The sequence below is a fragment of the Heterodontus francisci genome, chromosome 20, assembly GCF_036365525.1.
Source record: "Heterodontus francisci isolate sHetFra1 chromosome 20, sHetFra1.hap1, whole genome shotgun sequence".
Lineage (NCBI taxonomy): Eukaryota > Metazoa > Chordata > Chondrichthyes > Heterodontiformes > Heterodontidae > Heterodontus > Heterodontus francisci.
In genome coordinates this window covers 14,572,423-14,599,445 of record NC_090390.1, presented here as the reverse complement: position 1 = coordinate 14,599,445, position 27,023 = coordinate 14,572,423, and the positions used below count along the sequence as shown (strand labels likewise).

The window sequence follows — 27,023 nt, the reverse complement described above, 5'->3', positions numbered from 1 at the left end:
CCCATCCCACCTCCAATCGAAGGCCGCCCATCCCACCTCCAATCGAAGGCCGCCCATCCCACCTCCAATCGAAGGCCGCCCATCCCACCTCCAATCGAAGGCCGCCCATCCCACCTCCAATCGAAGCCCGCCCATCCCACCTCCAATCGAAGCCCGCCCATCCCACCTCCAATCGAAGCCCGCCCATCCCATCTCCAATCGAAGCCCGCCCATCCCATACCTCTCCAATCAAACCCGCCCATCCCATACCTCTCCAATCAAACCCGCCCATCCCATCCCCTGTCCAATCCAACCCCGCCCATCTCATCCCCTCTCCAATCGAACCCCGCCCATCCCCTCTCCAATCGAACCCCGCCCATCCCCTCTCCAAGCGAACCCCGCCCATCCCATCGCCAAGCGAACCCCGCCCATCCCATCGCCAAGCGAACCCCGCCCATCCCATCGCCAATCGAAGCCCGCCCATCCCATCGCCAATCGAAGCCCGCCCATCCCATCTCCAATCGAAGCCCGCCCATCCCATCTCCAATCGAAGCCCGCCCATCCCATCTCCAATCGAAGCCCGCCCATCCCATCTCCAATCGAAGCCCGCCCATCCCATCTCCAATCGAAGCCCGCCCATCCCATCTCCAATCGAAGCCCGCCCATCCCATCTCCAATCGAAGCCCGCCCATCCCATCTCCAATCGAAGCCCCGCCCATCCCATCTCCAATCGAAGCCCGCCCATCCCATCTCCAATCGAAGCCCGCCCATCCCATCTCCAATCGAAGCCCGCCCATCCCATCTCCAATCGAAGCCCGCCCATCCCATCTCCAATCGAAGCCCGCCCATCTCATCTCCAATCGAAGCCCGCCCATCCCATCTCCAATCGAAGCCCGCCCATCCCATCTCCAATCGAAGCCCGCCCATCCCATCTCCAATCGAAGCCCGCCCATCCCATCTCCAATCGAAGCCCGCCCATCCCATCTCCAATCGAAGCCCGCCCATCCCATCTCCAATCGAAGCCCGCCCATCCCATACCTCTCCAATCGAAACCCGCCCATCCCATACCTCTCCAATCAAACCCGCCCATCCCATCCCCGCTCCAATCCAACCCCGCCCATCCCATCCCCGCTCCAATCCAACCCCGCCCATCCCATCCCCGCTCCAATCCAACCCCGCCCATCCCATCCCCGCTCCAATCAAACCCCGCCCATCCCATCCCCGCTCCAATCAAACCCCGCCCATCCCATCCCCGCTCCAATCAAACCCCGCCCATCCCAGCCCCGCTCCAATCAAACCCCACCCATCCCATCCCCTCTCCAATCAAACCCCGTCCAACCCATCACTTGTCCAATCAAACACCGCCCATCCCATACCCTCTCCAATCAAACCCCGCCCATCCCATACCCTCTCCAATCAAACCCCGCCCATCCCATACCCTCTCCAATCAAATCCCGCCCATCCCATCCCCCCTCCAATCAAACCCCGCCCATCCCAACCCCGCTCCAATCAAACCCCGCCCATCCCATCCCATCCCCTCTCCAATCAAACCCCGTCCAACCCATCACTTGTCAAATCAAACCCCGCCCATCCCATCCCCTGTCCAATCAAACACCGCCCATCCCATACCCTCGCCAATCAAACCCCGCCCATCCCATACCCTCTCCAATCAAATCCCGCCCATCCCATACCCTCTCCAATCAAATCCCGCCCATCCCATCCCCTGTCCCATCAAACCCCGCCCATCCCATCCCCTGTCCCATCAAACCCCGCCCATCCCATCCCATCCCCTGTTCAATCAAACCCCGCCCATCCCATCCCCTGTTCAATCAAACCCCGCCCATCCCACCCCCTGTTCAATCAAACCCCACCCATCCCATCCCATCCCATCCCCTGTTCAATCAAACCCCGCCCATCCCATCCCATCCCATCCCCTGTTCAATCAAACCCCGCCCATCCCATCCATCCCCTGTTCAATCAAACCCCGCCCATCCCCTCTCATCCCATCCCCTCTCATCCCATCCCCTCTCATCCCCTCTCATCCCATCCCCTCTCATCCCCTCTCATCCCATCCCCTCTCATCCCATCCCCTCTCATCCCATCCCCTCTCATCCCATCCCCTCTCATCCCATCCCCTCTCATCCCATCCCCTCTCCAATCAAACCCCGCCCATCTCATACCCTCTCCAATCAAACCCCGTCCATCCCATCTCCAATCAAACCCTGCCCATCCCATCCCTTGTCCAATCAAACCCTGCCCATCATCCCCTGTCCAATCAAAGCCGCCTATCCCATCCCCTGTCCAATCAAACCCCGCCCATCCCATACCCTCTCCAATCAAACCCTGCCCATCCCACCCCCTGTTCAATCAAACCCCACCCATCCCATCCCCTGTTCAATCAAACCCCGCCCATCCCATCCCCTGTTCAATCAAACCCCGCCCATCCCATCCATCCCCTGTTCAATCAAACCCCGCCCATCCCCTCCCATCCCATCCCCTCCCATCCCATCCCCTCCCATCCCATCCCATCCCATCCCATCCCCTCCCATCCCATCCCCTCTCATCCCCTCTCATCCCATCCCCTCTCATCCCATCCCCTCTCATCCCATCCCCTCTCATCCCATCCCCTCTCATCCCATCCCCTCTCCAATCAAACCCCGCCCATCTCATACCCTCTCCAATCAAACCCCGTCCATCCCATCTCCAATCAAACCCTGCCCATCCCATCCCTTGTCCAATCAAACCCTGCCCATCATCCCCTGTCCAATCAAAGCCGCCTATCCCATCCCCTGTCCAATCAAACCCCGCCCATCCCATACCCTCTCCAATCAAACCCTGCCCATCCCATACCCTCTCCAATCAAACCCTGCCCATCCCATCCCCTGTCCAATCAAACCCTGCCCATCCCATCCCCTGTCCAATCAAACCCCGCCCATCCCATCCCCTGTCCAATCAAACCCCGCCCATTCATCCCCTGTCCAATCAAACCCCGCCCATTCCATACCCTCGCCAATCAAACCCCGCCCATCCCATCCCCTGTCCAATCAAACCCCGTCCATCCCATCTCCAATCAAACCCTGCCCATCATCCCCTGTCCAATCAAAGCCGCCTATCCCATCCCCTGTCCAATCAAACCCTGCCCATCCCATACCCTCTCCAATCAAACCCTGCCCATCCCATCCCCTCTCCAATCAAACCCTGCCCATCCCATCCCCTGTCCAATCAAACCCTGCCCATCCCATCCCCTGTCCAATCAATCCCTGCCCATCCCATCCCCTGTCCAATAAAACCCCGCCCATCCCATCCCCTGTCCAATCAAACCCCGCCCATTCATCCCCTGTCCAATCAAACCCCGCCCATTCCATACCCTCGCCAATCAAACCCCGCCCATCCCATCCCCTGTCCAATCAAACCCCATCCATCCACACCCCATCCATCCCATCTCCAATCAAACCCCGCCCATCCCATCCCCTCTCCAATCAAACCCCGCCCATCTCATACCCTCTCCAATCAAACCCCGTCCATCCCATACCCTCTCCAATCAAACCCTGCCCATCCCATCCCCTGTCCAATAAAACCCTGCCCATCTCATCCCCTGTCCAATCAAACCCCGCCCATCCATCCCCTGTCCAATCAAACCCCGCCCATTCCATACCGTCGCCAATCAAACCCCGCCCATCCCATCCCTTGTCCAATCAAACCCCATCCATCCACACCCCATCCATCCCATCTCCAATTAAACCCCGCCCATCCCATCCCTGTCCAATTAAACCCCGCCCATCCCATCCCCTCTCCAATCAAACCCCGCCCATCTCATACCCTCTCCAATCAAACCCTGCCCATCCCATCCCTTGTCCAATCAAACCCTGCCCATCCCATCCCCTGTCCAATCAAACCCGCCTATCCCATCCTCTGTCCAATCAAACCCCGCCTATCCCATTCCCTGTCCAATGAAACCCCGCCCATTCTATCCCTTGTCCAATCAGACCCTGCCTGTCCAAACAAACCCTTAGGAACATATGAAGATAGGAACAGGAGTAGGCCGTTCAACCCCTTGAGCCTGTCCCGCCATTCAATGAGATCATGGCTGATCCACGGCCTAACTCCATATACCTGCCTTTGGCCCATATCCCTTAATATCTTTGCTTAACAAAAATCTATTTATCTCAGATTTAAAATTAACAACTGTTCTAGCTTCAACTGCTGTTTGTGGAAGAGAGTTCCAAACCTCTACCACCCTTTGCGTGAAGAAGTGCTTCCTAACATCTCTCCTGAACAGTCTGGTCCTAATATTTAGACTAATCCCCCTAATTTTAGAATCTCCAACCAGTGGAAATAGTTTATCTTTATCTAGCCCGTCTTTTCCTGTTAATATTTTGAAGACTTCGATCAGATCACCCCTTAACCTTCTAAATTCTAGCGAAAACAAGCCTAATTTGTGTAATCTCTCCTCGTAGGTTAAAGGTTCGGCACAACATCGTGGGCCGAAGGGCCTGTACTGTGCTGTACTGTTCTGTGTTCTATGTTCTATAACTTAACCCCTGTAGTCCAGGTATCATTCTTGTAAACATACGTTGCACTCCCTCCAAGGCCAATATATACTTCCTAAGGTGTGGTGCCCAGAACTGCTCACTGTACTCCAAGTGGGCTCGAACCAGGGTTTTGTACAGCTGCAGCATAACCTCTGTGTCTTTATACTCCAGTCCTCTGAATATAAAGGCTAGCATTCCATTAGCCTTTTTGATTAAAGTGCCACGAGCAAGTGCAGAAAATAAAGATCTATGCACCTGAACCCCCAAGTCTCTTTGGACATCCATTGTACTTAACCTCTTCCCATTTAGAAAGTACCCTGCTCTATCCTTTTTTGGTCCAAAATGGATAACCTCACACTTGCCCGCATTGAAATCCATCTGCCACAGTTTTGCCCACTCACCTAATCTGTCAATATCTGTTTGCAATTTTATGCTATCATCTAGACTGTCTACAATGTCGCCTAACTTTGTATCATCAGCAAATTTGGATATATGACTTACTATGCCATCATCCAAGTCGTTAATGAATAATGTGAATAATTGAGGTCCCAACACAGATCCCTGCGGGACACCACTAGTTACATCCTGCCAATCGGAATACTTACCCATTATCCCCACTCTCTGTCGCCTACCACTCAACCAACTTCCTAACCATGTTAATAATTTGCCCTCAACTCCATGGGCTTCTACCTTAGTTAACAGTCTCTTATGTGGGACTTTATCAAATGCCTTCTGGAAGTCCATATAAATAACATCCATGGACACTCCCCTGTCCACTACCTTAGTCACCTCTTCAAAAAATTCAATGAGATTTGTCAGGCATGACCTTCCCGTCATGAATCCATGCTGGCTGTCCCTGATTAACTGAAATTTTTCTAGGTGTTCAGTCACCCTATCCTTGATTACTGACTCCAGCAACTTGCCCACCACAGATGTCAGGCTAACTGATCTGTAATTTCCTTGGTTCCCCCTTTCACCCTTCTTAAAAAGTGAAGTGACATGTGCAACTTTCCAATCCAGAGGGACCACTCCTGAATCTAGGGAACTCTGAAGGACTATAGTTAGGGCATCTACAATGTGCTCCCCTACTTCCTTTAACACCCTCGGATGGAAACAGTCAGGTCCTGGGGATTTCTCAATCTTCAGTTCCATTAATTTCCTTGTTACTGATGATTTACTTACGTTAATTGTATTAAGTCCCTGTCCCCTATCGGCTATTAATTTTTTCGGGACTTCCGGCAAGTTATCCTCCATTTCAACTGTAAATACTGAGGCAAAGTAATTGTTCAATCCCATCCCATCCCCTGTCCAATCGGACCCTGCCCATTCCATCCCTTGTCCAATCAGACCCCGCCAATCCCATCCCTTGTCCAATCAGACCCCGCCTGTCCAATCAAACACCGCCCGTCCCATCTCTTGTCCAATCAGACCCTGCCCATCCCATCCCCTGTCCAATCAAACCCTGCCCATCCCATCCCCTGTCCAATCAAACCCTGCCCATCCCATCTCTTGTCCAATCAGACCCTGCCCATCCCATCCCTTGTCCAATCAGACCCTGCCTGTCCACTCAGACCCTGCCCATCCCATCTCTTGTCCAATGAGACTCTGCCCATCCCATCCCTTGTCCAATCAGACCCCGCCCATCTCATCCTCTGTCTAATCAGATCCCGCCCACCCCAGCCCCTGCCTAATCCGACCACACCCATCCATCCCCTGTCCAGCGAAACCACACTCATCCCATCCCCTTCACAATCAGACCCCAACATTCCCCTGTACAATCAAACCCCCTTCACCCTATCCTCTGTCCAATCAAACCCCACCCATCACATCCCCTGTCCAATCAGCCCCACCCATCACTTCATTCCCATCAGGCCCCACCAATCTCCCATCCAATCAGACCTCACCCATACCCTGTCCAGCCAGACACCACCCCTCCCCTGTCCAATCAGACATCTGACCTCGCTCATCCCCTGTCCAATCAAACTACATACGAACAAGGAGCAGAAGTAGGCCATTTGGCCCCTCAAGCCTGCTCTGCCATTCAATAAGATCATGGCTGATCTGTTTGTCTCTCAAATTCCACACTCCCATCTACCCGTCATAGCCTTTGATTCCGTCACCTAACAAGAATCTATCTACCTCAGTCTTATAATTATTCAGTGACCCTGCCTTCACCACCTTCAGAGGCAGATAATTCCAAAGTCACACAACCCTCTGAGAGAAAAAAAATCTCCTCATCTCTGTCCTAAAAGGGCAACCCCTAATTTTAAAACAGTGCCCTCTAGTTCTGGACTCACCCACAAGAGGAAACATCCTTTCCACATCCACCTTGTCAAGACTGTTCAGGATCTTATATACTTCAATCAAGTCTCCCCTCACTCTTCTAAACTCCAGTGAAAACAAGCCTAGTCTGTCCAACCTTTCTTCATAAGACAGTCTGCTCATTCCAGGTATCAATCTAGTAAACCTCCTCTGAACCGCCTCCAAAGCATTCACATCCTTCCTTAAATAAGGAGACCAAAATTGCACCCAGTATTTGAGATGTGATCTCACCAATGCTCTGTATAACTGAAGCATAACACCCTTACTTTTATTTTCAATTCCTCGCATAATAAAGTATAGCATGCCATTAGCCTTCTTTATGACTTGCTGCACCTGCATACTACCTTTTTGTGACTCATGCACTAGAACACCTGATTCCTCTGCACCTCGGAGTTCTGCAGTCGTTCTCATAGAGAGGTACAGCACTGAAATAGGCTCTTCGGCCACTGAGTCCGTGCTGACCAACAACCACCCATTTATACTAATCCTACATTAATCCCATGTTCCCTACCACATCCCCACCATTCTCCTACCTACACTAGGGGCAATTTACAATGGCCAATTTACCTATCAACCTGCAAGTCTTTTTCTGTGGGAGGAAGCCGAGCACCCGGTGGAAACCCATGCGGTCACAGGGAGAACTTGCAAACTCCACATAGGCAGTACCCAGAACTAAACCTGGGTCACTGGAGCTGTGAGGCTGCGGTGCTCACCACGGCGCCATTCTCCGTTTAAGTAATATGCTGCTTTTTTATTCTTCCTGCCAAAGTGAACAACTTCACATTTTCCCACATTATACTCATCTGCCAGATTTCTGCCCACTCAACTCAACCTATCTATATACGTCTGAAAGATCCTTATGTTCTCTTCACAACATACTTTCCTACCTATCTATGTGTCATCTGTAAATTTAGCTATCATGCCATCGCTCCCCTCATCTAAGTCATTGATATAAATTGTAAAAAGTTGAGGCCACAGCACTGATCCCTGCGGGATTCTACTCATCACATCCTGCCAATCAGAAAAGGACTCATTTATACACACACTCTGTTTCCTGCCAGCCAACCAATCTTCTATCCAAGCTAATATGTTACCCCCTACACCATGAGCTCCTACTTTATGCAATAGCCTTTTATGTGGCACCTTGTCAAATGCTTTCTGGAAATCCAAGTACAGCATGTCAACGGTCTCCCCTTTATCCACAGCACATGTAACTCCTTCAAAGAAGTCCAATAAATTGGTTAAACATGATCTCCCTTTCACAAAACCATGCTGACTATTCCCAATTTTCCCAATTACCATGAGTTTTTCTAAGTGCCCAGCTATAGCTTCCTTAATGATCAATTCTAACACTTTCCCCTTGACAGACGTCAAGCTAACTGGCCTATAGTTACCTGTTTCCTGCCTTTACCCCCCCCCCCCCCCACCCCCGCACTTCTTGAATAGAGGGGGTATATTTGCTACTTTCCAGTCAGATGGAACCTTTCCAGAATCTAGTGAATTTTGAAAAATTAACACCAACGCATCTACACCCTCATTAGCCACATCTTTTGAGACCCCAGGATGAAGCCCATCAGGACCTGGGGACTTGTCAGCCCACAGCTCCATCAGCTTGGTCAGTACCGCTTCCCTCGTGATTGTAATTTCACCAAGTTCCTCTCTTCCTTCCACCTCCTGATTTACAGCTATTACTGGAATATATTTTGTATCCTCGATAGTGAAGACAGAAGCAAAACATTTGTTCATTTCATCCGCCATTTCCTTATTATCTACTATTAACTCCCCATTCTCACTCTCTAGAGGACCAACACTCACTTTACTTACTCTTTTCCTTTTTAAATACCTGTAGAAACTCTTGCTATCTGTTTTTGCATTTCTAGCTAGCTTCCTCTCATACTCTAATTTCTTTCTCCTGATTAACCTTTTAGTCATTCTCTGCTTTTCTTTATATTTTGACCAATCATCTGACCTGCCACTTATCTTTGTGCAATTATATGTTTTTTCCTTAAGTTTGATGCTTTCCTTAACTTCTTTAGTTAACCATGGATGGTGGGTCCTCCCCTTAGAATTTTTCTTTATAGTTGGAAGAGATTTATCCTGAGTATTCTGAAATATCCCCTTAAATGTCTGCCACTGATGCTCTATTGATCTATCTCCTAGCCTAGTAACCCAGTTCACTTCAGCTTACTCAGCTTTCATGCCCACATAGTTGCCCTTATTTAAAGTTTAAAATACTGTCTTCGACCCACTCTTCTTGCTTTCAAACTGGATGTAAAATTGAATCATATTGTGGTCACTGCTACCTAGAGGTGCCTCTACTCTGATAAATTAATTAATTCTGTCACATTACACAATACCAAGTCTAATATAACCTCCTCTCTGGTTGGTTCAAGAACGCGTTGCTCTAAGAAACTGTCTCAAAAGCATTCTATGAACTCCTCATCCAGACTACTATTGCCAATCTGATTTTTCCAGTTTATATGTAGATTAAAATCACCCATGAATACTGCCATCCCTTTATCACAAGCACCCAATATTTCTTCTTGCATACTTCGTCCTACATTATGGTTTCTGTTAGGGGGCCTGTACACCACTCCCAGTAGTGACTTCTTTCCCCTACTATTCCTCATTGCCACCCAAACTGATTCTACATCCTGATCTCCTGAACCAAGGTTATCTCTAACCTTTACCTAGCTTCCTATTCTTCTTGAACGTCATATACCCCTCAATATTCAGGACCCAATCCTTCTCATCCTGCAGCCACATCTCCGTAATGGCTATCAGATCATATTTATTTACTTCAATGTGTGCTATCAGTTCGTCTATTTTGTTATGAATGCTTCATCCATTCAGATACAGAGCCTTTAGTTTGTCTTTTTGTTATCCTTGTACCATCTAGTCTTGACTGTTGGTGTTTTATTAGATTTTTTCTCTCTGTCCCTTCCTGCCATTCTCTGACCTTCATTTCCCATATTACTATTCTGCTCTCCTGCCTTGGCTCTACCCCTTGGTTTGCTACGTCTACCCAGGCTTGATCCCTCACCCCCCCTCGTTTAGTTCAAAGCCTTCTCTACTTCCCTCGTTATACTATTTGCTAGAACACTGGTCCCAGCAAGGTTCAGGTGCAGACCATCCCAACGGTACAGACCCCACTTTCCCCAGTACTGGTGCTAGTGCCCTACGAACCGAAACCCACTTCTCCCAGACCAGTCCTTGAGCAACATATTCATTTCACTAATCTTCTGTGCCCTCTGCCCAATTGGCACGTGGCTCAGGTAATTCTTTTGGGCCTCCTTATCTCGAGAGACAATGGATACGCGCCTGGAGGTGGTCAGTGGTTTGTGAAGCAGCGCCTGGAGTGGCTATAAAGGCCAATTCTGGAGTGACAGGCTCTTCCACAGGTGCTGCAGAGAAATTTGTTTGTTGGGGCTGTTGCACAGTTGGCTCTCCCCTTGCGCCTCTGTCTTTTTTCCTGCCAACTACTAAGTCTCTTCGACTCGCCACAATTTAGCCCTGTCTTTATGGCTGCCCGCCAGCTCTGGCGAATGCTGGCAACTGACTCCCACGACTTGTGATCAATGTCACACGATTTCATGTCGCGTTTGCAGACGTCTTTATAATGGAGACATGGACGGCCGGTGGGTCTGATACCAGTGGCGAGCTCGCTGTACAATGTGTCTTTGGGGATCCTGCCATCTTCCATGCGGCTCACATGGCCAAGCCATCTCAAGCGCCGCTGACTCAGTAGTGTGTATAAGCTGGGGATGTTGGCCGCTTCAAGGACTTCTGTGTTGGAGATATAGTCCTGCCACCTGATGCCAAGTATTCTCCGAAGGCAGCGAAGATGGAATGAATTGAGACGTCGCTCTTGGCTGGCATACGTTGTCCAGGCCTCGCTGCCTCGCATAGTCCAGAAATAATTACCCTTGAAGTTCTGCTCTTCAGTTAGGTGCTTAGCTCCTCCTTCTTTCTAAGCAGAACCTCTTTCCTAGTCCATCCTATGTCGTTGCTACCTACATGGACTACGACGACTGGATCCTCCCCCTCCCACTCCAAGTTGCTGTCCAGCCTTGAGCAGATGTCCCGAACCCTGATACTGGGTAGGCAACACAGCCTTCTGGACTCGCGCTCTCGGCTGCACAGAACAGTGTCAATCCCCTCACTATACCATCCCCTACTACCACTACATTCCTTTTTGCTCCCCCCACTTGAATGGCTTCCTGTACCACAGTGCCATGGCCAGTATGCTCATCCAGCTGCACCTCACTTTCATCCACACAGGTTGAGAGCACCTCAAACCTGTTTGACATTTGCAAAGTCTGAGGCTCCTCCATTACTGTCTGCTTGGTCCCTTTACCTGCCTCACTCACAGTCACATCCTCCTGTCCCTCACTGCTGATCAAAACAGATAACCCTGTTCTAAGAGGTGTGACCGTCTTCTAGAACAAAGTGTCCAGGTATTTCTCCTCGTCCCTTATGTTGCGCGGTGTTTGCAGTTTGGCTTCCAGATCAGTAATCCTGATCTGGAATTCCTCTAGCTGCTTACATTTTCTGCCGATGTGTTTGCCCTGGATCGCCTTGGCATCCAAAAGCTCCCACATACCACAGCTGCAACATAACACCTGTCCTGCCATTGTTAGTTATGCTATTAGTTTAATTACTTAATTGCTTTCTTAATTAACTCTCTCACTATTTCCTAATCTGCTAAGCTTAACTAGTATTACCAAGTAAAAACCTTACAATGTCTAAAGTTACCTGAGTTTTGAAAGATAAATGATAAAGCACTCACCAGCCAATTACCTATCCTGAAGTCAAAGGAAGAAGGCTCACCAGCTGCTGGAGGCTAAAAAGATAGGAAAAGGAGCCCCTCTTACTGTCTCTGCACCACATTCCCACATGCACCAAATTCCAGCTTCACTCTGGCAATGTCTCCCTCAGGAAGATGCCTCTTCTCACTGCATCCCCTCACTGCCCACTGGCACTGCCCCTTGGCCCTGATCCTGCCCGTTCCCTGCCCATCCCTTGTTCAATCAGAACCCACCATGCCCCTTGGCCTTGACCCTGACCCTCAATAGGCTGAGGTTGTGAACAGACCGGTTTAATCTCAGACTGTTGCCAGGGGGAGGGATGAAGCCAGTGGCTAGGGAAATGGACTTTGGAGGGGGAACCAAAAACAATGGCTTTAGTCTTCCCAATATTTGATTGGAGGAAATTGTGTTCATTCAGTACTGGATGTCGGATAAGTAGTCTGAAAATTTAGCAACTGTGGATGAGTGGAGAGAGGTGGTGGTGAGGTAGAGCTGATTGTCACCAGTATACATGTGGAAACTAACGCTGTGCTTTTGCATGATGTCGCTGAAGGGCAGCATGTAGACGAGAAATAGGAGGGAGCCAAGGATAGATCCTTGGGGGACACCAGAGGTAACGGTGCAGGAGCAGGAAGAGAAGCCATTGCAAGTAATACTCTGGCTATGATTAGATAGATAAGAATGGAACCAGGTGAGAGAAGTCCCACTCAGCTGGACGACAGTGGAGAGGTGTTGGAGGAGGATGGTGTGGTCAACCGCATCAAAGGCTGCAGACAGGTCAAAAAGGACGAGGAGGGAAAGTTTACCTTTGTCACAGTCACCTAGGGTGTTATTTGTGGCTTGATAAGAGCCATTTCGGTATTGTGGCAGGGCCGGAAACCTGATTGGAGGGATTCAAACATGGTGCTCTGGGAAAGATGGGAACGAATTTGGGAGGTGACAACATGTTCAAGGAATAAAAACAGAAAATGCTGGAAATACTCAGCAGGTTTGGCAGCATCTGTGGAGAGAGAAACAGAGTTAATGTTTCAGGTCTGTGACCTTTCATCAGAACTAAACTGTTAATTCTGCTTCTCTCTCCACAGATGCTGCCAGACCTGCTGAGTATTTCCAGCACTTTCTGTTTTTATTTCAGATTTCCAGCATCTGCAGTATTTTGCTTTTAACACGTTCAAGGACTTTGGAGAAGGAAGGGAGGTTGGAGATGGGGTGTAGTTTGTGAGGACAGTGGGGTGAAGGATGGGTTATTTGAGAAGAAGGATGATGATGGCTGATTTGAAAGTGAGAGGACAGTACCTGAGGAAAGAGAACTGTTTGCAATGTCAGTTAATGTAACTCTGACCCAACACCCAAACTCTCCACCATTACATTAAACTCTCAATCTTGCCAATAAATGTACAGAAGGGAGTAGCACTAGATTTGCTCTGTTGATTTCAGAACCAGCTGGGCATCCTATGGGCAGGATTGGAAGAGATGGAAAAAGCACAGACCTATTTGGAAGATGCTGAATCACTTTACAACCAGTACACCAAGGAGGTAAAGTAGTCTTCATTGAACAGCAAACAATGGTGATAACCAGTGACGGGTGTGTGTGTGAGGATTGGACTGTAGGGGTGGAGTGCATGCTGGGGAATACATTGCCTTATGATAAACAGTCATTGTGTGGATTGACAGCCCATCGACACACTTCTAGGACACCTCTACATATGGGATACACCACACCTGGGCCATTTCCAGGAAAGATAGAAGCTGCCCACACTATCAACTGAAACTGATTTTCTTTGCTCTGTTCTAAACCGTGCACCCCATACGTGAATTATTTCCTGGCAGTCACCTTGGGCTGGATTCTCACCAGATGTCACTATATCTTAATGTTTATTATAGGCATTAAATATAACACTGAAAGACAGCATCATCAGTAGGGACTGCTGAGGGAGAGAAATATCAGCGAGGGTCGGTGTTCCCGATCCCTGTCTAGTCACTCTTGCTGATGTGCTTGTGGGCACAAGATGGAGTGTGGTTGTGGTGTCATCTATGGTAGTACAGCCTGCCGCTGCCTCGGCTAACTTGAAGCAATGGGCTTTTGGGTGTGAAACTATCGCCCAAGAATTGGTGGCTTCAGGAGAGGAAGGAGAACTGGGTAAAGAAAGGAACACTGGCCAGTAGTTGCAGAAGGAAGAGATATGTGAATAAAATTGAGCAGATACGTAATGTCAGTATGTTATTTATTGTTTAGATTGGGACTCCACCGTTTGATACCCATGAGCATTTCCTGGCAGAAGAAGAGAGGCTGACTGAGCAGGAGAGACATAAAAGGTAGGATGGTTCTAAATTTGCATTTGTCAGAGATTGAACAGAGAGTTTGCCTGTGAACAGCTGAGACAGTCTCGAGATTCTGAATGCCAGGAATTGTGTTGCTGAAATTATATAGAAATTTTGTATGCCAGCTCACGACAGTGCAAATGAAACTGAATTTCAGTCAGCTACTAGGTTTATCTTTTAATTTTGACAAATCTTGTTGAATTTTTTGAGGCAGTAACTAACGTAAATAAGGAAATGTCAATGAATATTATGTACATGGCCTTCTAGAAGATATTTGATAAGATTCCATCTATGAGACTATTAACAAAAATGACAGCCAGTACCAATGTGCTCGCTGGGAGATTAACTGTTCAAGGGTTTAAGCTGATTTGGCAGTGGGTAGGGAACCAGAAAATAACAAAAGGATCAGCAATGAGATCAGAGGACCGAGATATAAATAGCAGGAACATTTTTTAAAATTCCAAAAATTGTAGGGACAAGATTGAGGAAAATGGGAAAAGTGATGAAGGAGATATTAAATTTTATGTACATCAATGTCTACTGTAACTCATAAGGTTGGTGAAGTGCAGGCACAAATTGCTACATGGGATTATAATGTGGTTGCATTAACAGAGACATGGCTCAAACAAGCCCTGGGTTCTTAATATTCCTAGCTAGCAAGTATTCAGGAATGGTGGAGAAGGAAAAAGAGGAGGGGTGTGGCAGTATTGATTAAGGATGTTACAGTTCTATTTTGAAAGGATTTACTAGATGGTTCGAGAACTGAATCTATTTAGCTAGAGTTGAAGAACAGAGGGGAAGCTGTTACACTGTTGGGAGTTTTTTATAGAGCTCCAAGCTATGAGAAGGATAGATGAACAAATTTGATGGTAAATTTCAAAGATGTGTAATAAAAATATTAGTAATATTAAGAGAGTTTAATTACCCTAATATAGACTGGGAAACATAAGTGCTAAGGATAGGGAAGGAAAAGAATTTCTGATGTGTACAGGAGAACTTTCTCGATTGATTTGTCTCCAGTCCAACAAGGAAGGAAGCAGTGTTGGATCTGGTTCTGGGATATGAAATATTGTAAGTGAACTGTGTTACAGTAGGAGATATCTGACTAACAGTGACCACAACATAATTCAAATAATTATGGAAAAAGACCAGAAAATATTGAAGGTAAAAATGCTCAATTGGGAAGAAGCAAATTTCAATGATTTCAGAAGGGAGCTAGCACAGGTAAAGAGGTTGGAAATGTTGGGACTGTTCTCCTTGGAACAGAGAAGGTTAAGAGGTGAACTAATAGAAGGTTTCAAAGTAATGAGAGTGGCTCAATATTTAGAAATCATAGATTTGAAATCATTGGCAGAAGGTTTCAAGGGGAGATGAGAAAAATGTTTTCTTTGACAGCTGTCAGGATCTGGAACACTCGACTTGAAAAGATGGTGGAAACTGATTCCCTAAATAATTTGAAAAGGGAGTTGGACAGGTACTTGAGGACGAGGAACTTACAGGGTTATGGACAAAAAGCGGGGATGTGGGACTAAAGCACAACTGCATTTTCAAAGAGGCAGCATAGGCATGATGGGCCACATGGCCTCCTTCTGTGCTGTAAGTTTTCTGCCAACACCAAGTAGGATGGCACAGTAAATAGTGTAGATGTGGGTAGAACGTTACAAAGAAACTTTGATAGATTAAATGAGTGGGCAAGACTGGCAGCTGGAGTTCATTGTAGAGAATTGTGAGGTCATCCAGTTTTGGCCTACGAAAGACAGATCAGAGAATTTTCTGTGGAAAGCACAGAGATTTATGGATCAAGTACAGAAATCAGTAAAAGCTAGTGGACAGGTACAAAAAATAATCAACAGCAAGTGGAATATTGGCCTTTATTTGAGATAAAGGACCAGAATAGAAATGAGTTGAAGTTATATTACAGCTGCACAGAGTCTTGGCCTTGACCAGACCCCATCTGGAATACTACATTCGGTTCTGGGCACCCCACATCAGGAAGGATAGAATGGCCTTGGAGGGAGTGCAGCACAGATTCATCAGAATGATACCAGGGCTAAAAGGGTTAAGTTATGAGGACCAGTTGCATAAACTAGGCTTGTATTTCCTTGAGTATAGAAGAGTAAGGGGTGATCTAATTGAGGTGTTTAAGATAATTAAAGAAGTTGATAGGATCCCTTTAGTGGGAGAGCCCAAAACCAGGGGTGCATAACCTTAAAATTCGAGCTTGGCCATTCAGGAGTGATGTCAGGAAGCATTCTTCACACAGGGGGTAGTGGCAAGCTGGAACTCTCCAACCCCAAAAAGCCGTTGAGGCTGGGGGTCAGTTGAAAATTTCAACACTGAGATTGAAAGATTTTGATTAGGCAAGGCAATTAAGGGTTACAGAACTGAGGCAGGGAGATGGTGTTAAGATACTGATCAGCCATAATCTCATTGAATGGTGGAACAGCCTGAGAGGCTGAATGGCATCCTCTTATTCACATGTCCTAAGAATTTGGGGAACATTCCAGTGAACAAATGATCTACACATAAAGATCCTTCCTGCTGAATTCCACAACAGGTCCTCTCTCCTGTGAGGGGCTTCATCATGGTTCAGTTCTTTCATTTGCTTTAGCTGGTAAAGTCACTGTCCTGTGTGTGACTGACCGTTCGCCATTCTGAGTGTGACTGACCCAACTCTGGCTCATAAGAACATAAGAAACAGGAGCAGGAGTAGACCATACATTCCCCTTGAGCCTGCTCTGTAATTCAATATAATCATGGCTGATCTTCTGCCTCAACTGCACTTTCCTGCCCACTCCCAATATCCCTTGATACCTTGAGACCAAAAATCTGTCTGTCTCAGCCTTAAATATATTCAACGATAGAGCATCCACAACCCTCTGGTAGACAATTTCAAAGATTCACAACTCTTCGAGTGAAGAAATTTCTCCTCATCTCAATCCTAAATGGTTGACCCCTTATGCTGAGACTGTGCCTCCATGTTCTAGATTCCCCAGCCAGGGGAAACAACGTGTGTTTCAATGAGATCATCCCTTATTCTTCGAAACTCCATAGAATATAGACTCAATTTACACATCCTCTTATCATGGGACAACCCTCTCATCCCAGGAACCAGTTTAATGAATCTTTGCTGTACCGCTTCCAATGTAAGTATATCCTTTCTTAGATATGGAGACCAAAACTGTACACAGTACTCCAGGTGTGGTCTCACCAAAGCCCTGTGCAATTATAACAACACTTCCTTATTCTTGTACTCCAGTGTCTTTGTGATGAAGGCCACATGTCATTTACCTTCCTAATTGTTTGCTGTATCTGCTTGCTAACTTTGTATCCCTTGTATGAGAACACCTAAATCTCTGAGCATCAACATTTAGAAGTTTCATGCCTTTTAAAAAATATTCTACTTTTCTATTCTTACTACCAAAGTGAGTAACCTCACATTTCCCCACATTATACTCCATCTGCCACCTTGTTTTCCATTCACTTAACCTGTCTATATCTCTTTGGAACCTCTTTGTTTTGTCCTCACACCTTACATTCCCACCTAGCTTTGTATTGTCAGCAAAATTGGATACATTACTCGCGGTTTCTTTGTCTAAATCATTAATATAGATGGTAAATAGCTGAGGCTGTTGCACTCATCTTTGTGGTACTCCACCAGTCACAGCTTGCCAACTTGAAAATGCCCAGTTTATCCCTGCTGTCTGCTTCCTGTCTGTTAACCAATCCGCTATCCATGCGAATATATTGCCCCCAACTCCATGAGCCCATATCTTGCGTATTAGTCTTTTGTGTGACACCTTATCGAATGCCCTTTGGAAATCCAAGTATACTGCGTTGAGTCATAACATTGCAGAAGGAGGCCATTTGGCCCATCGACTTCATGCAGCTCTCAGTAGAGCAATCCAATCAGTCCCATTCCCTGGCACTATCCCTGTAAGTTTATTTCCCTCTGTTATGATCCCTGTGGAGACCACCAACAAATGAAAAGCATCAAATACACAGATTGACCCCAATTTAGGAAACCAAACCAAACAGACAAGATTTCACTTTTATAAATTTTACTTTAAAATTCAAACTAAATCAACATAAATTAAACAAGAAGCAACAGACTATATATATATATATATATATATATATATAACAAATTGAACCTCAACTATCAAATACAACAGAAATGGGTCTCGCTGTTTCACTGGGCAGTCCACCCAGCATATATGGCAACAATAACAGTCACACAGTTCTTCAAAACTCTGAAGTTTCTCAGGTAGATTTTCAGCTTTTTTCAAGGATATCGCTACTCTTCTTCTGACAGCAGTTCCCTCTCAATCCGAACTCTACGGATGCGGTCTTCACCACAAGGCGCACTTCTTCAGAAGCTCCTCAGCTCTGCTCATGACAGTCTTGATGGCATGGATTTACCAGTTTTTTCCTTTATCTGAATCCTTCAGTGACAACCTGTGCACTGTATGGTTAGGTGTGGTTAGTCGACTACTTTAAGTAACAGAAACAGCTCCTGGATTCAATCTTCATTTTCTTCTACTTGCCAGCCCTCCACTCCTGCTTGATCTGGTGAGGACTCCGTCTCCTTTTATCTGGTTCTAACCATTATCAGTTTCCCGAGAAACCTCAAGTTGTTTTTCCAGCTTCTGTTTCAATTCTATTTTCTCTTTCAGTTAGGGTCTTAAAAAAACAAGCCTAGCAACCATGGATTCCATCACACCTCAAGTGCCCATCCAATTTATTTTTGAAATCAATCATTGTCTCCGCTTCCACCACCCTCGTAGGAGTGAGTTCCAGATCATTGCTGCTCTCTGCGTAAGAAAAAAGTTCTTCCTCACATCCCCCCCTGTTTCACTTGCCTAAAACCTTAAATCTGTGTCCACTAGTCTTTGTACCATCAGTTAATGGGAACAGCTTTTATTTGTCTACCTTATCTAAACCTGTCATAATTTTGTACACCTCTATCAAATCTCCCCTCAATCTCCTTTGCTCCAAGGAGAACAACCCCAGCTTCTCCATCCTAACCTTGCACCAAAAACCCTGGAACCATTCTGGTAAATCTCCTCTGCACCTTCTCAAGGATCCTCACATTCTCCCTAAAGTGCGGTGACCAGAACTGGACACAGTACTCTAGTTCTGGCCTAACCAGAGCTTTATAAAGGTTCAGCATAACTTCCCTGCTTTTGTACTCAATACCTCTATGAAGCCCAAGATTCCATATGCTTTACTAACCACTCTCTGAATATCTCCTGCCACATTCCATGATCTATGCACATGACCCCCTAGGTCCCTCTGTCCCCATATATTCCTTAGAACTGTACTATTTAGTCTATTGTCTCTCCCTATCCCTTTTGCCAAAATGCATCCCTCACATTAAACTCCATCTGCCACTTCTCTGCCCATCCTGCTAGTCTATCTATGTCCTGTTGCAGTCGATTGGTGTCATCCTCACTGTTTGCCATTCCTCCAAATTTGGTATCATTGACAGATTTTGAAATTATACTCTATTCCAATATCCAAGTCATTTATACATATATAAAAGCAGCGGTCCTAGCATTGACCCTTGGGGAGCACCACTCCTCCATCCTCCAGTCTGAAAAATAATAATTTACCATGACTTGCTGTTTTCTGCCCTTAAATCTACTGGTTCCCCTTTACCTACCCTACTAGGTGCATCTTCAAAAGCTCTCATAAATTTCCCTTTTTAAAACCACTTTGACTTTGTCTGATTGTACCATGATTTTCGAAGTGCATTTTTAAGACTTCCTTAATAATAGATTTCAGCATTTTCCTGATGACTGATGTCAGACTAACTGGCCTGTAGTTCACTGATTTATCTCTCCCTCCTTTCTCGAATAGCGGTGTTACTCCTGTGTAACTAATCCAACATTGCCCCCTGTGTAACTGATCCATGGTGGAGGGTGTGAATGTTATGGATGGGGTGTCGATTAAGCAGGCTGCTTTATCCTGGATGGTGTTGAGCTTCTTGAGTGTTGTTGGAGCTACACTCATCCAGACAAGTGGATAGTATGCTATCACACTCTTGACTTATGACATGTAGATGTTGGGCAGGTTATGGGGAGTCAGCAGCGTCTAACCTGCTCTTGTATTTATTTATTGTATTACAGTATTTATATGGCTGATCCAGTTAAGTTTCTGGTCAGTGGAGGCCCCCAGGATGTTGATGGTAGAGGATTCACTGATGGTAATGTCATTGAATGTGAAGGGGAGATGGTTGGATATTCTTTTGTTGGAAATGGTGATTGCCTGGCACGGATGTTACGTGTCACTTATTAGCCCAAGCCTGGATGTTGTGCAGGTCTTGCTGCATTTGGACACGGGCTGCTTCAGTATCTGAGGAGTTGAGAATGGCACTGAACATTGTGCCATCATCAGTGAACATCCCCACTTCTGACCTTATGATGGCGGGAAGGTCATTGATGAAGCAGCTGAAGATGGCTGGGCCTAGGACACTACCCTGAGGAACTCCTGGCACAATGTCCTGGGGTTGAGATGATTGGCCTCCAACAACCACAACCATCTTCCTTTGTGCTAGGTATGACTCCAATGAGTGGAGAGTTTTCCCCTGATTCCCATTGACTCCAGTTTTATTGCTTGTGTGGTGCCTGGCCATTTCTTTGAATGTCACTGTGTGTTTGGTTTGTACAGGTTTGAGAAGGTTTACACTCACACCTTGTATTACCTGGCACAAGTCTACAAACACCTGGATATGAATGAGAAGGCTGCCTGGTACTGCCACACTACCCTGCAACGCCAGCTGCAGTTCACCCATTACAACCCCGTGGAGTGGGCTATCAATGCTGCCACCTTGTCACAGTATTACATCACTAAGGTAAACGTGCCTGTGCTCTGTCTCCAGGCAGCAGCTCTCAGTATTGTTGTTAGCACGTGGCCCCACGATCTCAGAGGCCGAGCCAGGCTGCGTGTGGGTTTGATGTGGGGACTTGGAGGCTGATTTGAAATGTTAGCTCCTAGCCGCTTGTAGTGGCCATTCCACATCCCTTGTGGAATATAGTCCCTTTAAAACTTCAGAGAGGGAATTCCTGACAGAGTATCGCAAGATGGTTCAATAGAATAAGGAACATGGGGGAGTGGAGACAGGGCAAGGCAGTGGGAAGGTCAGGTGAAATGGGGAGGGAGGTGGGGGAAGCAGTTTTGGGAATTTGAGAGTGGCACTGTAAGGGTCCTAGGGACAATTCTGACATTAGGTGAACATTTGCATTCCTGGTTTAAAAGCATTATACAGGATGTCCCCACGTTTAATCCTTGGCCTGTTCTGAATTAGCCAATCTCAGATCAGACAGTGAAAGGGTGCCACAGTTGACCTCGGTTCCCCAGGGTTAAGCAGACAGACTGGGCAAAGTCCCTGAGCACCCGGTAGCTCTTTCATGACTCCTGCTGGAAGTAGTGGCAGCAGAGGAATCGACAGGACATTGATGCTCCCAGCCAGCCCAACCCCTATTGGAAGAAAGGGAATTTTGGTCAGAACCCAGAGGACCTGCAGATGCTGAACTAACGCAATGGGAGGGGAGCCACGTACAACATCAGGAGAGTGCAAACTGCGGGCCACAGTGCAGCATAAGCGCTACAGGCTACAATGCAGACTACAGTGTGGGCTGCAGGCCAGGGTGCAGACACTAGTGAACAGTTTAAAGCTCAGGTTGTACCTTACAGGATGACTGTGTTTTCTGTTGAGCAGCAGCGTTATATGGAAGGTCGACTGTGCCTTGCTGCTTCCAGCGTGATCTTCAACCAGGTGGGAGGAGCATCCTCTGAATCTCCTGCGGAGGAAAGTAAGTTAAATTATCCAGCAGTGGTTTGTGTCTCAACAATAACGTGTATGAGTAGCATTCAGAACCTTTAAAGGTAGAACTGCAGGATGCTGCCTGGACTGGAGGGCATGTCTTATGAAGAAAGGTTGAGGGAGCTAGGGCTTTACTCATTGGAGCGAAGAAGGATGAGAGGTGACTTGATAGATGGGTGCAAGATGATGAGAGGCATAGATAGAGTGGATAGCCAGAGACTTTTCCCCAGGGTGGAAAGCGCTATCACCAGGGGGCATAATTTTAAGGTGATTGGAGGAAGGTTTAGGGGAGATGTCAGAGGTAGGTTCTTTACACAGAGAGTGGTGGGTGCGTGGAATGCACTGCCAGCGGTGGTAGTAGAAGCAGATATATTAGGGACATTTAAGTGACTCTTGGATAGGTACATGGATGATAGTAGTATAAAGGGTATGTAGGTAGTTTGATCCTAGAGTAGGTTAAAGGTTCGGCACAACATCGTGGGCCGAAGGGCCTGCACTGTGCTGTACTGTTCTATGTTCTATGAAGCATTTTTGTGGCAGGATTCTCTCTAGAATCATGTCCAGTCTGAAAGTTGTCATGAAGCAGCTGTGAGAGATAGGGCTGGGTACTGGACCATCTGATAGCTATGTCCTGGAGCAGATGTACAAGGGACCTCTCTCCCCAGTGGTGCTCCCTAAAGTTAAAGCTGCTTCTGCTGTTCGTTGACAGCTCCCAGCTGTTTGTTGACAGGCTATTTAACCGTAAAGGGCATTGTAGCTGTGGCCAACATTGTGTGGATTTAAAGTCTTTAGTGGTGGAGTGTGAGGGTGCTGGTGGTGGGGGGTCATTGTGTTGTGACCAGGATTCGAGCCCAGGATTTCCCCCCCCCCCCCCCCCCCGGCCACTTTTTTTTAAAAGGGCACCGAGGCCAGTAGTAGTGACGAAACCCCAGGGCTGAATCCAGCACACTGGGCCCTGACCCTCCAGCCTGCCCTGAGTGAGCCCAGCTCACTAGTCCCTGACCTTCCAGCCTGCCCTGGGTGAGCCCAGTTCACTGGTCCCTGATTGGGAATGGACCAGGACCTTTTGTGGTTCCTGGCTAAGTATCACTTCATATGGATCATTCAGCTGGGAGTTCCCAGAGAGCTTTAAACAGAGCCTCGGGAGGCTGAATCAGAGCACTGGGGGTTGACCATTTGTCCTTTCACCCCACAGTGATTAGGAAGCTTTGTCTGAAAGAAGCCCCATCAGTCCCATAGACCCGTGAACATTGATCACAACTAAAATCACGGCAGGCCTGCCACTACCTGAGAGATTACATCAGAACTTCAATAGGAGCATTTGGAGCAGCCATTCTGCAAGACGGCTGCCGTCCAGTCCCTCTTTCACTGCAAAAATGAAGTGTTTGCACTGAACCAAAGTCCAGGGGTATGGAACAATGTGAGCTACTGGTGGAGGCTGATGCTCCTTTAACTCAGATTGTTCTAAAACAGTCAGCCCCAAAAAGTTACTACTTTAATCATTGTCTCATATTGTGACTGGCCAAGTGGGGTCAATGGGAAGCACTCAGTAAGTCATTTATCTGCACACAGGTGAAGAGGAGAGGGACCGTCGTGATCAGCTCCACCAGAAGAAGGCAGAAATAGCCCGGTGTTGGATAAAGTATTGTCTCAATCTGCTGCAAGACGCCCGAAAGCTGCTCGAGGTACCTGCAATGGGTTGGTTTGGTATCTGTATCTTTGTGCTAGGCTCCTACACAGAAACTCGTGGGATTTCACGAGTGATGGTGTCTTGAACTTCAGTAAGATGCACAACAGGGTGGGGGAGGGCAAAGTCCCCTTGATTCTGCATGAAAATGTGGTGGAGAATCAGGGACAATTCAGGCAGTGAGGCCTACCCACTGTCTAGCCCCCATTTCCTGATGTCTCTCAGCTCCCATAAACTTGCTCCAGTAGATGGGGCTGTAGTCCTTATTCGAGTATCTTCTGTTCAAAGGTGCCCTATCATCCTGGCAAATGCTGCCACAGGCCCCAGTCACATTTGGGTACACCCCCTTGTCCAAGTTGCCGTTCTCACATTGTCAGCCCCTGGACCGAGGGCAGCTAACACGCACACATCTGTGTTAAACCCTGGGATGACCCTGCTCAGTGTCACACCTCTACCCCAGTGAATTAACTCACCGGCCCTCTTTGAAACCTGGGTGCTCTTCAAGCTCCAAGCTCACTGTGTCTGCTGTCTGTCTGACCACTGTAGAGCTGAGCACCCCGCCGTCTTCAGACAGCATAATATTTTGCAGGGCTCATCCCATAGCCATCAGATAAGGGATGTTCCTGTGTGTGGGGTTTAGCGGACCAACTAGTGAGGTATTTGTCTGCTAATGTATCATATGCCACTGTCTGTGTTAGATGTTAACAGTGAAAGTGTAAATGTCATAGAAACTAACGTAGTAACTCCAAGAGGGGACTTTGTTTGCTGTAGCTGTTATCTTTTCCTATAGGATGATGTTGGTGAATTGGATTGGGATCGGCAGGAAGAGTTGAAAATCCAACTGAAAAAAGAAGAAGATGAGAAGGAACAGGGGAGGAAAAGTGCTGTGCTGTTTGGATCCAGTGAAACGTTCGATCTGATCCAATCTGTTGAGGAGAAGGTGAGCTGCACTTACCCTGTGGACTTTATCAAAGCCCGTGAGGTGTTCTTGGTTGGACAGAACTATGTGCAAGAGGCCAAGGAATTCTTCCAGCTTGATGACCACGTGACAGACCACATTGAGGTAGTTCAGGATCACAGCGCATTATTCAAGGGCCTGGCATTCTTTGAAGAGGACCAAGAGAGACGTTGCAAGATGCACAAACGGCGCATTGACATGCTAGAGGCTGTCTACACAGAGTTAAACCCACAGTATTACCTCTTGGTCTGCAGGCAGCTTCAGTTTGAGATAGGAGATACGTACTATGAAATGATGGAGCTAAAGGTCTCTATTGCCAACCGGCTGGACGAGCTAGATAGTCACAATATCAAGAAAATAAACCACCTAGCCCAGTCGGCCATTACCTACTACAACCTCTTCCTGGACTCCCTGAAGAACTCTGAGAAGAAATTTCCGGAGAGGCTGGAAGCTGATGTTCTGAGGCCAGCACTGGTTTGCAAGTTTCGCATTGGTTGGTTGTACAGCAAAATTATCACTTCTGATGCGAAGTTGCAGCTGGGCAACCTGCAGCAGTCAGTGGACTGTTACCGCTTTGTGGTGGATTACTGCGAGAGGCAGCCTGAGGCTGCTAAGGTAATGGAACCTGAACTGGAGCTCTGTGCTGAGATGGCCACCCTACTGCCAGCAAGAATGGAGAAACTAAGGGCTAAATTAGTGGCGTTTTCCTAGTGGCAATGACTGACCTGCTCCAGAGATCTGCTTCATTACCCTACCCCAGTGGCTGTACTTCCCTGTGTAATAAATATACCCGACATGCTCAGCTAAGCTGCCTTTGTGTTTTGTGTCTCAAGATGTAAAAAGAAAAACAGGCTTGCATTTATATAGAGCCTTTCACAGCCTCAACATGACCCAAAGCACTTTATTGCCAATGAAGTGCTTCTGAAGTATAGTCACTGTTGTAATGTAGGGAACACCGAGCCAATTCAAGGACAGCAAGCTCCCATAAACAGCAATGTGATAACGACCAGATAATCTGTTTTTGTAATGTTGATTGAGTAATAAGTATTGGCCAGGACATTGGGGAGAACTCCACCACTGTTCTTGATAATAGTGCCTTGGGATCTTTTACATCCACCTGAGAAGACGAAGCCTCAGTTTAACGTCTCATCCGAAAGCTAGCTCCTCCAACAATGCAGCCCTTCCTCAGTACTGCACTGGAGTGTCAAACTAGATTTTTGTGCTCGGGTCTCTGCAGTGAGACTTGAACCATAACTTTCTGACTCAGCGGCGAGAGTGAGCTGAGTCAGGGCTGAATTTCCAGAAAACTCACCAAACACATTTAGTAATTAGCTTCCTGTTGCTGCCCAAGCTCAGAACTAAACTCAGATTAAAAATATTTTTTTGGAATAGGAAACGACATCAGCTCGACGACCGTCTCTCCTGTACATTGATCAACCCCAATTACCTACCCACCGTTGTCCCATATCTCTCAATCCCTTCCCCCTGCCAATTGTTACGTCAGTATCCTACCTTTAAGACTTATTCCACAGGTTCCTAACTTGTAACTACTCTTCCTGGGTCTAAACTCTTCACTGTACTGATCAATTTGCCTGGGTCGACTTTCTCCATTCCCTTCATGATCTTCAGTCTTCAATTCCAAAGGAAACCAGCCAGTTTCTCTTCCTCATCATAGCTTCAAATGTTTGATTTATGGAATAATATCCTTTCCTCGTTAGTGACTGGGTCCTCATACAGTACCCTAGACAGGATCTGGACTCCAACAATTCATCCCTTTTGTTTTGACCTGAATCCTCTGATAATACAATCCATACCCTTATTTGCACTTTTACTGTGGCTTTACGTTATGCTGATGGTTTTCTAGACTAGTTCATTATAACCATAGATCCCTCCCTGTGCTATGTTATATTTAACAGCTTGTATTTATATAGCATCTTTAATGTAATAAAACATCCCAAGGCACTTTACAGAGGTGTTTCGAACAGCATTTGACATCAAGCCATATAAGGAGATAATAGGCCAGATGGCCAAAAGTTTGGTCAAAGAGGTAGATTTTAAGGCGCATCTTGGAGGAGGATGGAAAGCAAGAGAGGCAGAAATATTTAGGGAGGGAATTCCAAAACTTAGGGTTGAGGCAACTGAAAGCCAATGGCGAAGTGATTAAAATCGGGAATACTCGAGACCAGAATTAGCGGAGCACAGAGATCTATGGGGTTTGTAGGGCTGGAGAAGGTTACAGAGATAAGGAGGGCTGAGGCCATTGAGGAATTTGAAAACAAGGATGAACATTTGAAAATCAAGGAATTGGTTGACGGGGAGCCAACGTAGATCAGCAAACATAGGGGAGATGGGTGAACAGGACTTGGTCCGAGTTTGGACATGGGCAGCAGAATTTTAAATAACCTCAAGTTTGCAGAGGGCAGACGTGGAAGGCTGGCCAGGATCATTTAAAGCCATTTACGGCATAGAAGGAGGCTTTTCGGCCCATCGAGTTTGTGCCAGCTCTCGAGCAATCTAGTCAGTCCCCCTCCCCTGCTCGATACCCGTAGTCCTACAAGTTAGTTTTCTTCAAGTACCCATCCAATTT

At 47.0% G+C, this 27,023-nt stretch overlaps 1 protein-coding gene across 1 annotated transcript in view; it reads left to right on the top strand.

The window, feature by feature from the left end:
- kifbp (kinesin family binding protein) overlaps nucleotides 1-25,239 on the top strand; it is a 28,462-nt gene extending 3,223 nt beyond the window's left edge. The window contains 6 exon segments of the mRNA XM_068052399.1: nucleotides 13,079-13,177; nucleotides 13,878-13,957; nucleotides 20,636-20,819; nucleotides 21,687-21,780; nucleotides 23,364-23,476; nucleotides 24,269-25,239. Of these exon segments, the coding sequence (XP_067908500.1) occupies nucleotides 13,079-13,177; nucleotides 13,878-13,957; nucleotides 20,636-20,819; nucleotides 21,687-21,780; nucleotides 23,364-23,476; nucleotides 24,269-25,147 (1,449 nt within the window). The 3' untranslated portion in view covers nucleotides 25,148-25,239.
- The last annotated feature ends 1,784 nt before the right edge of the window (nucleotides 25,240-27,023 follow it).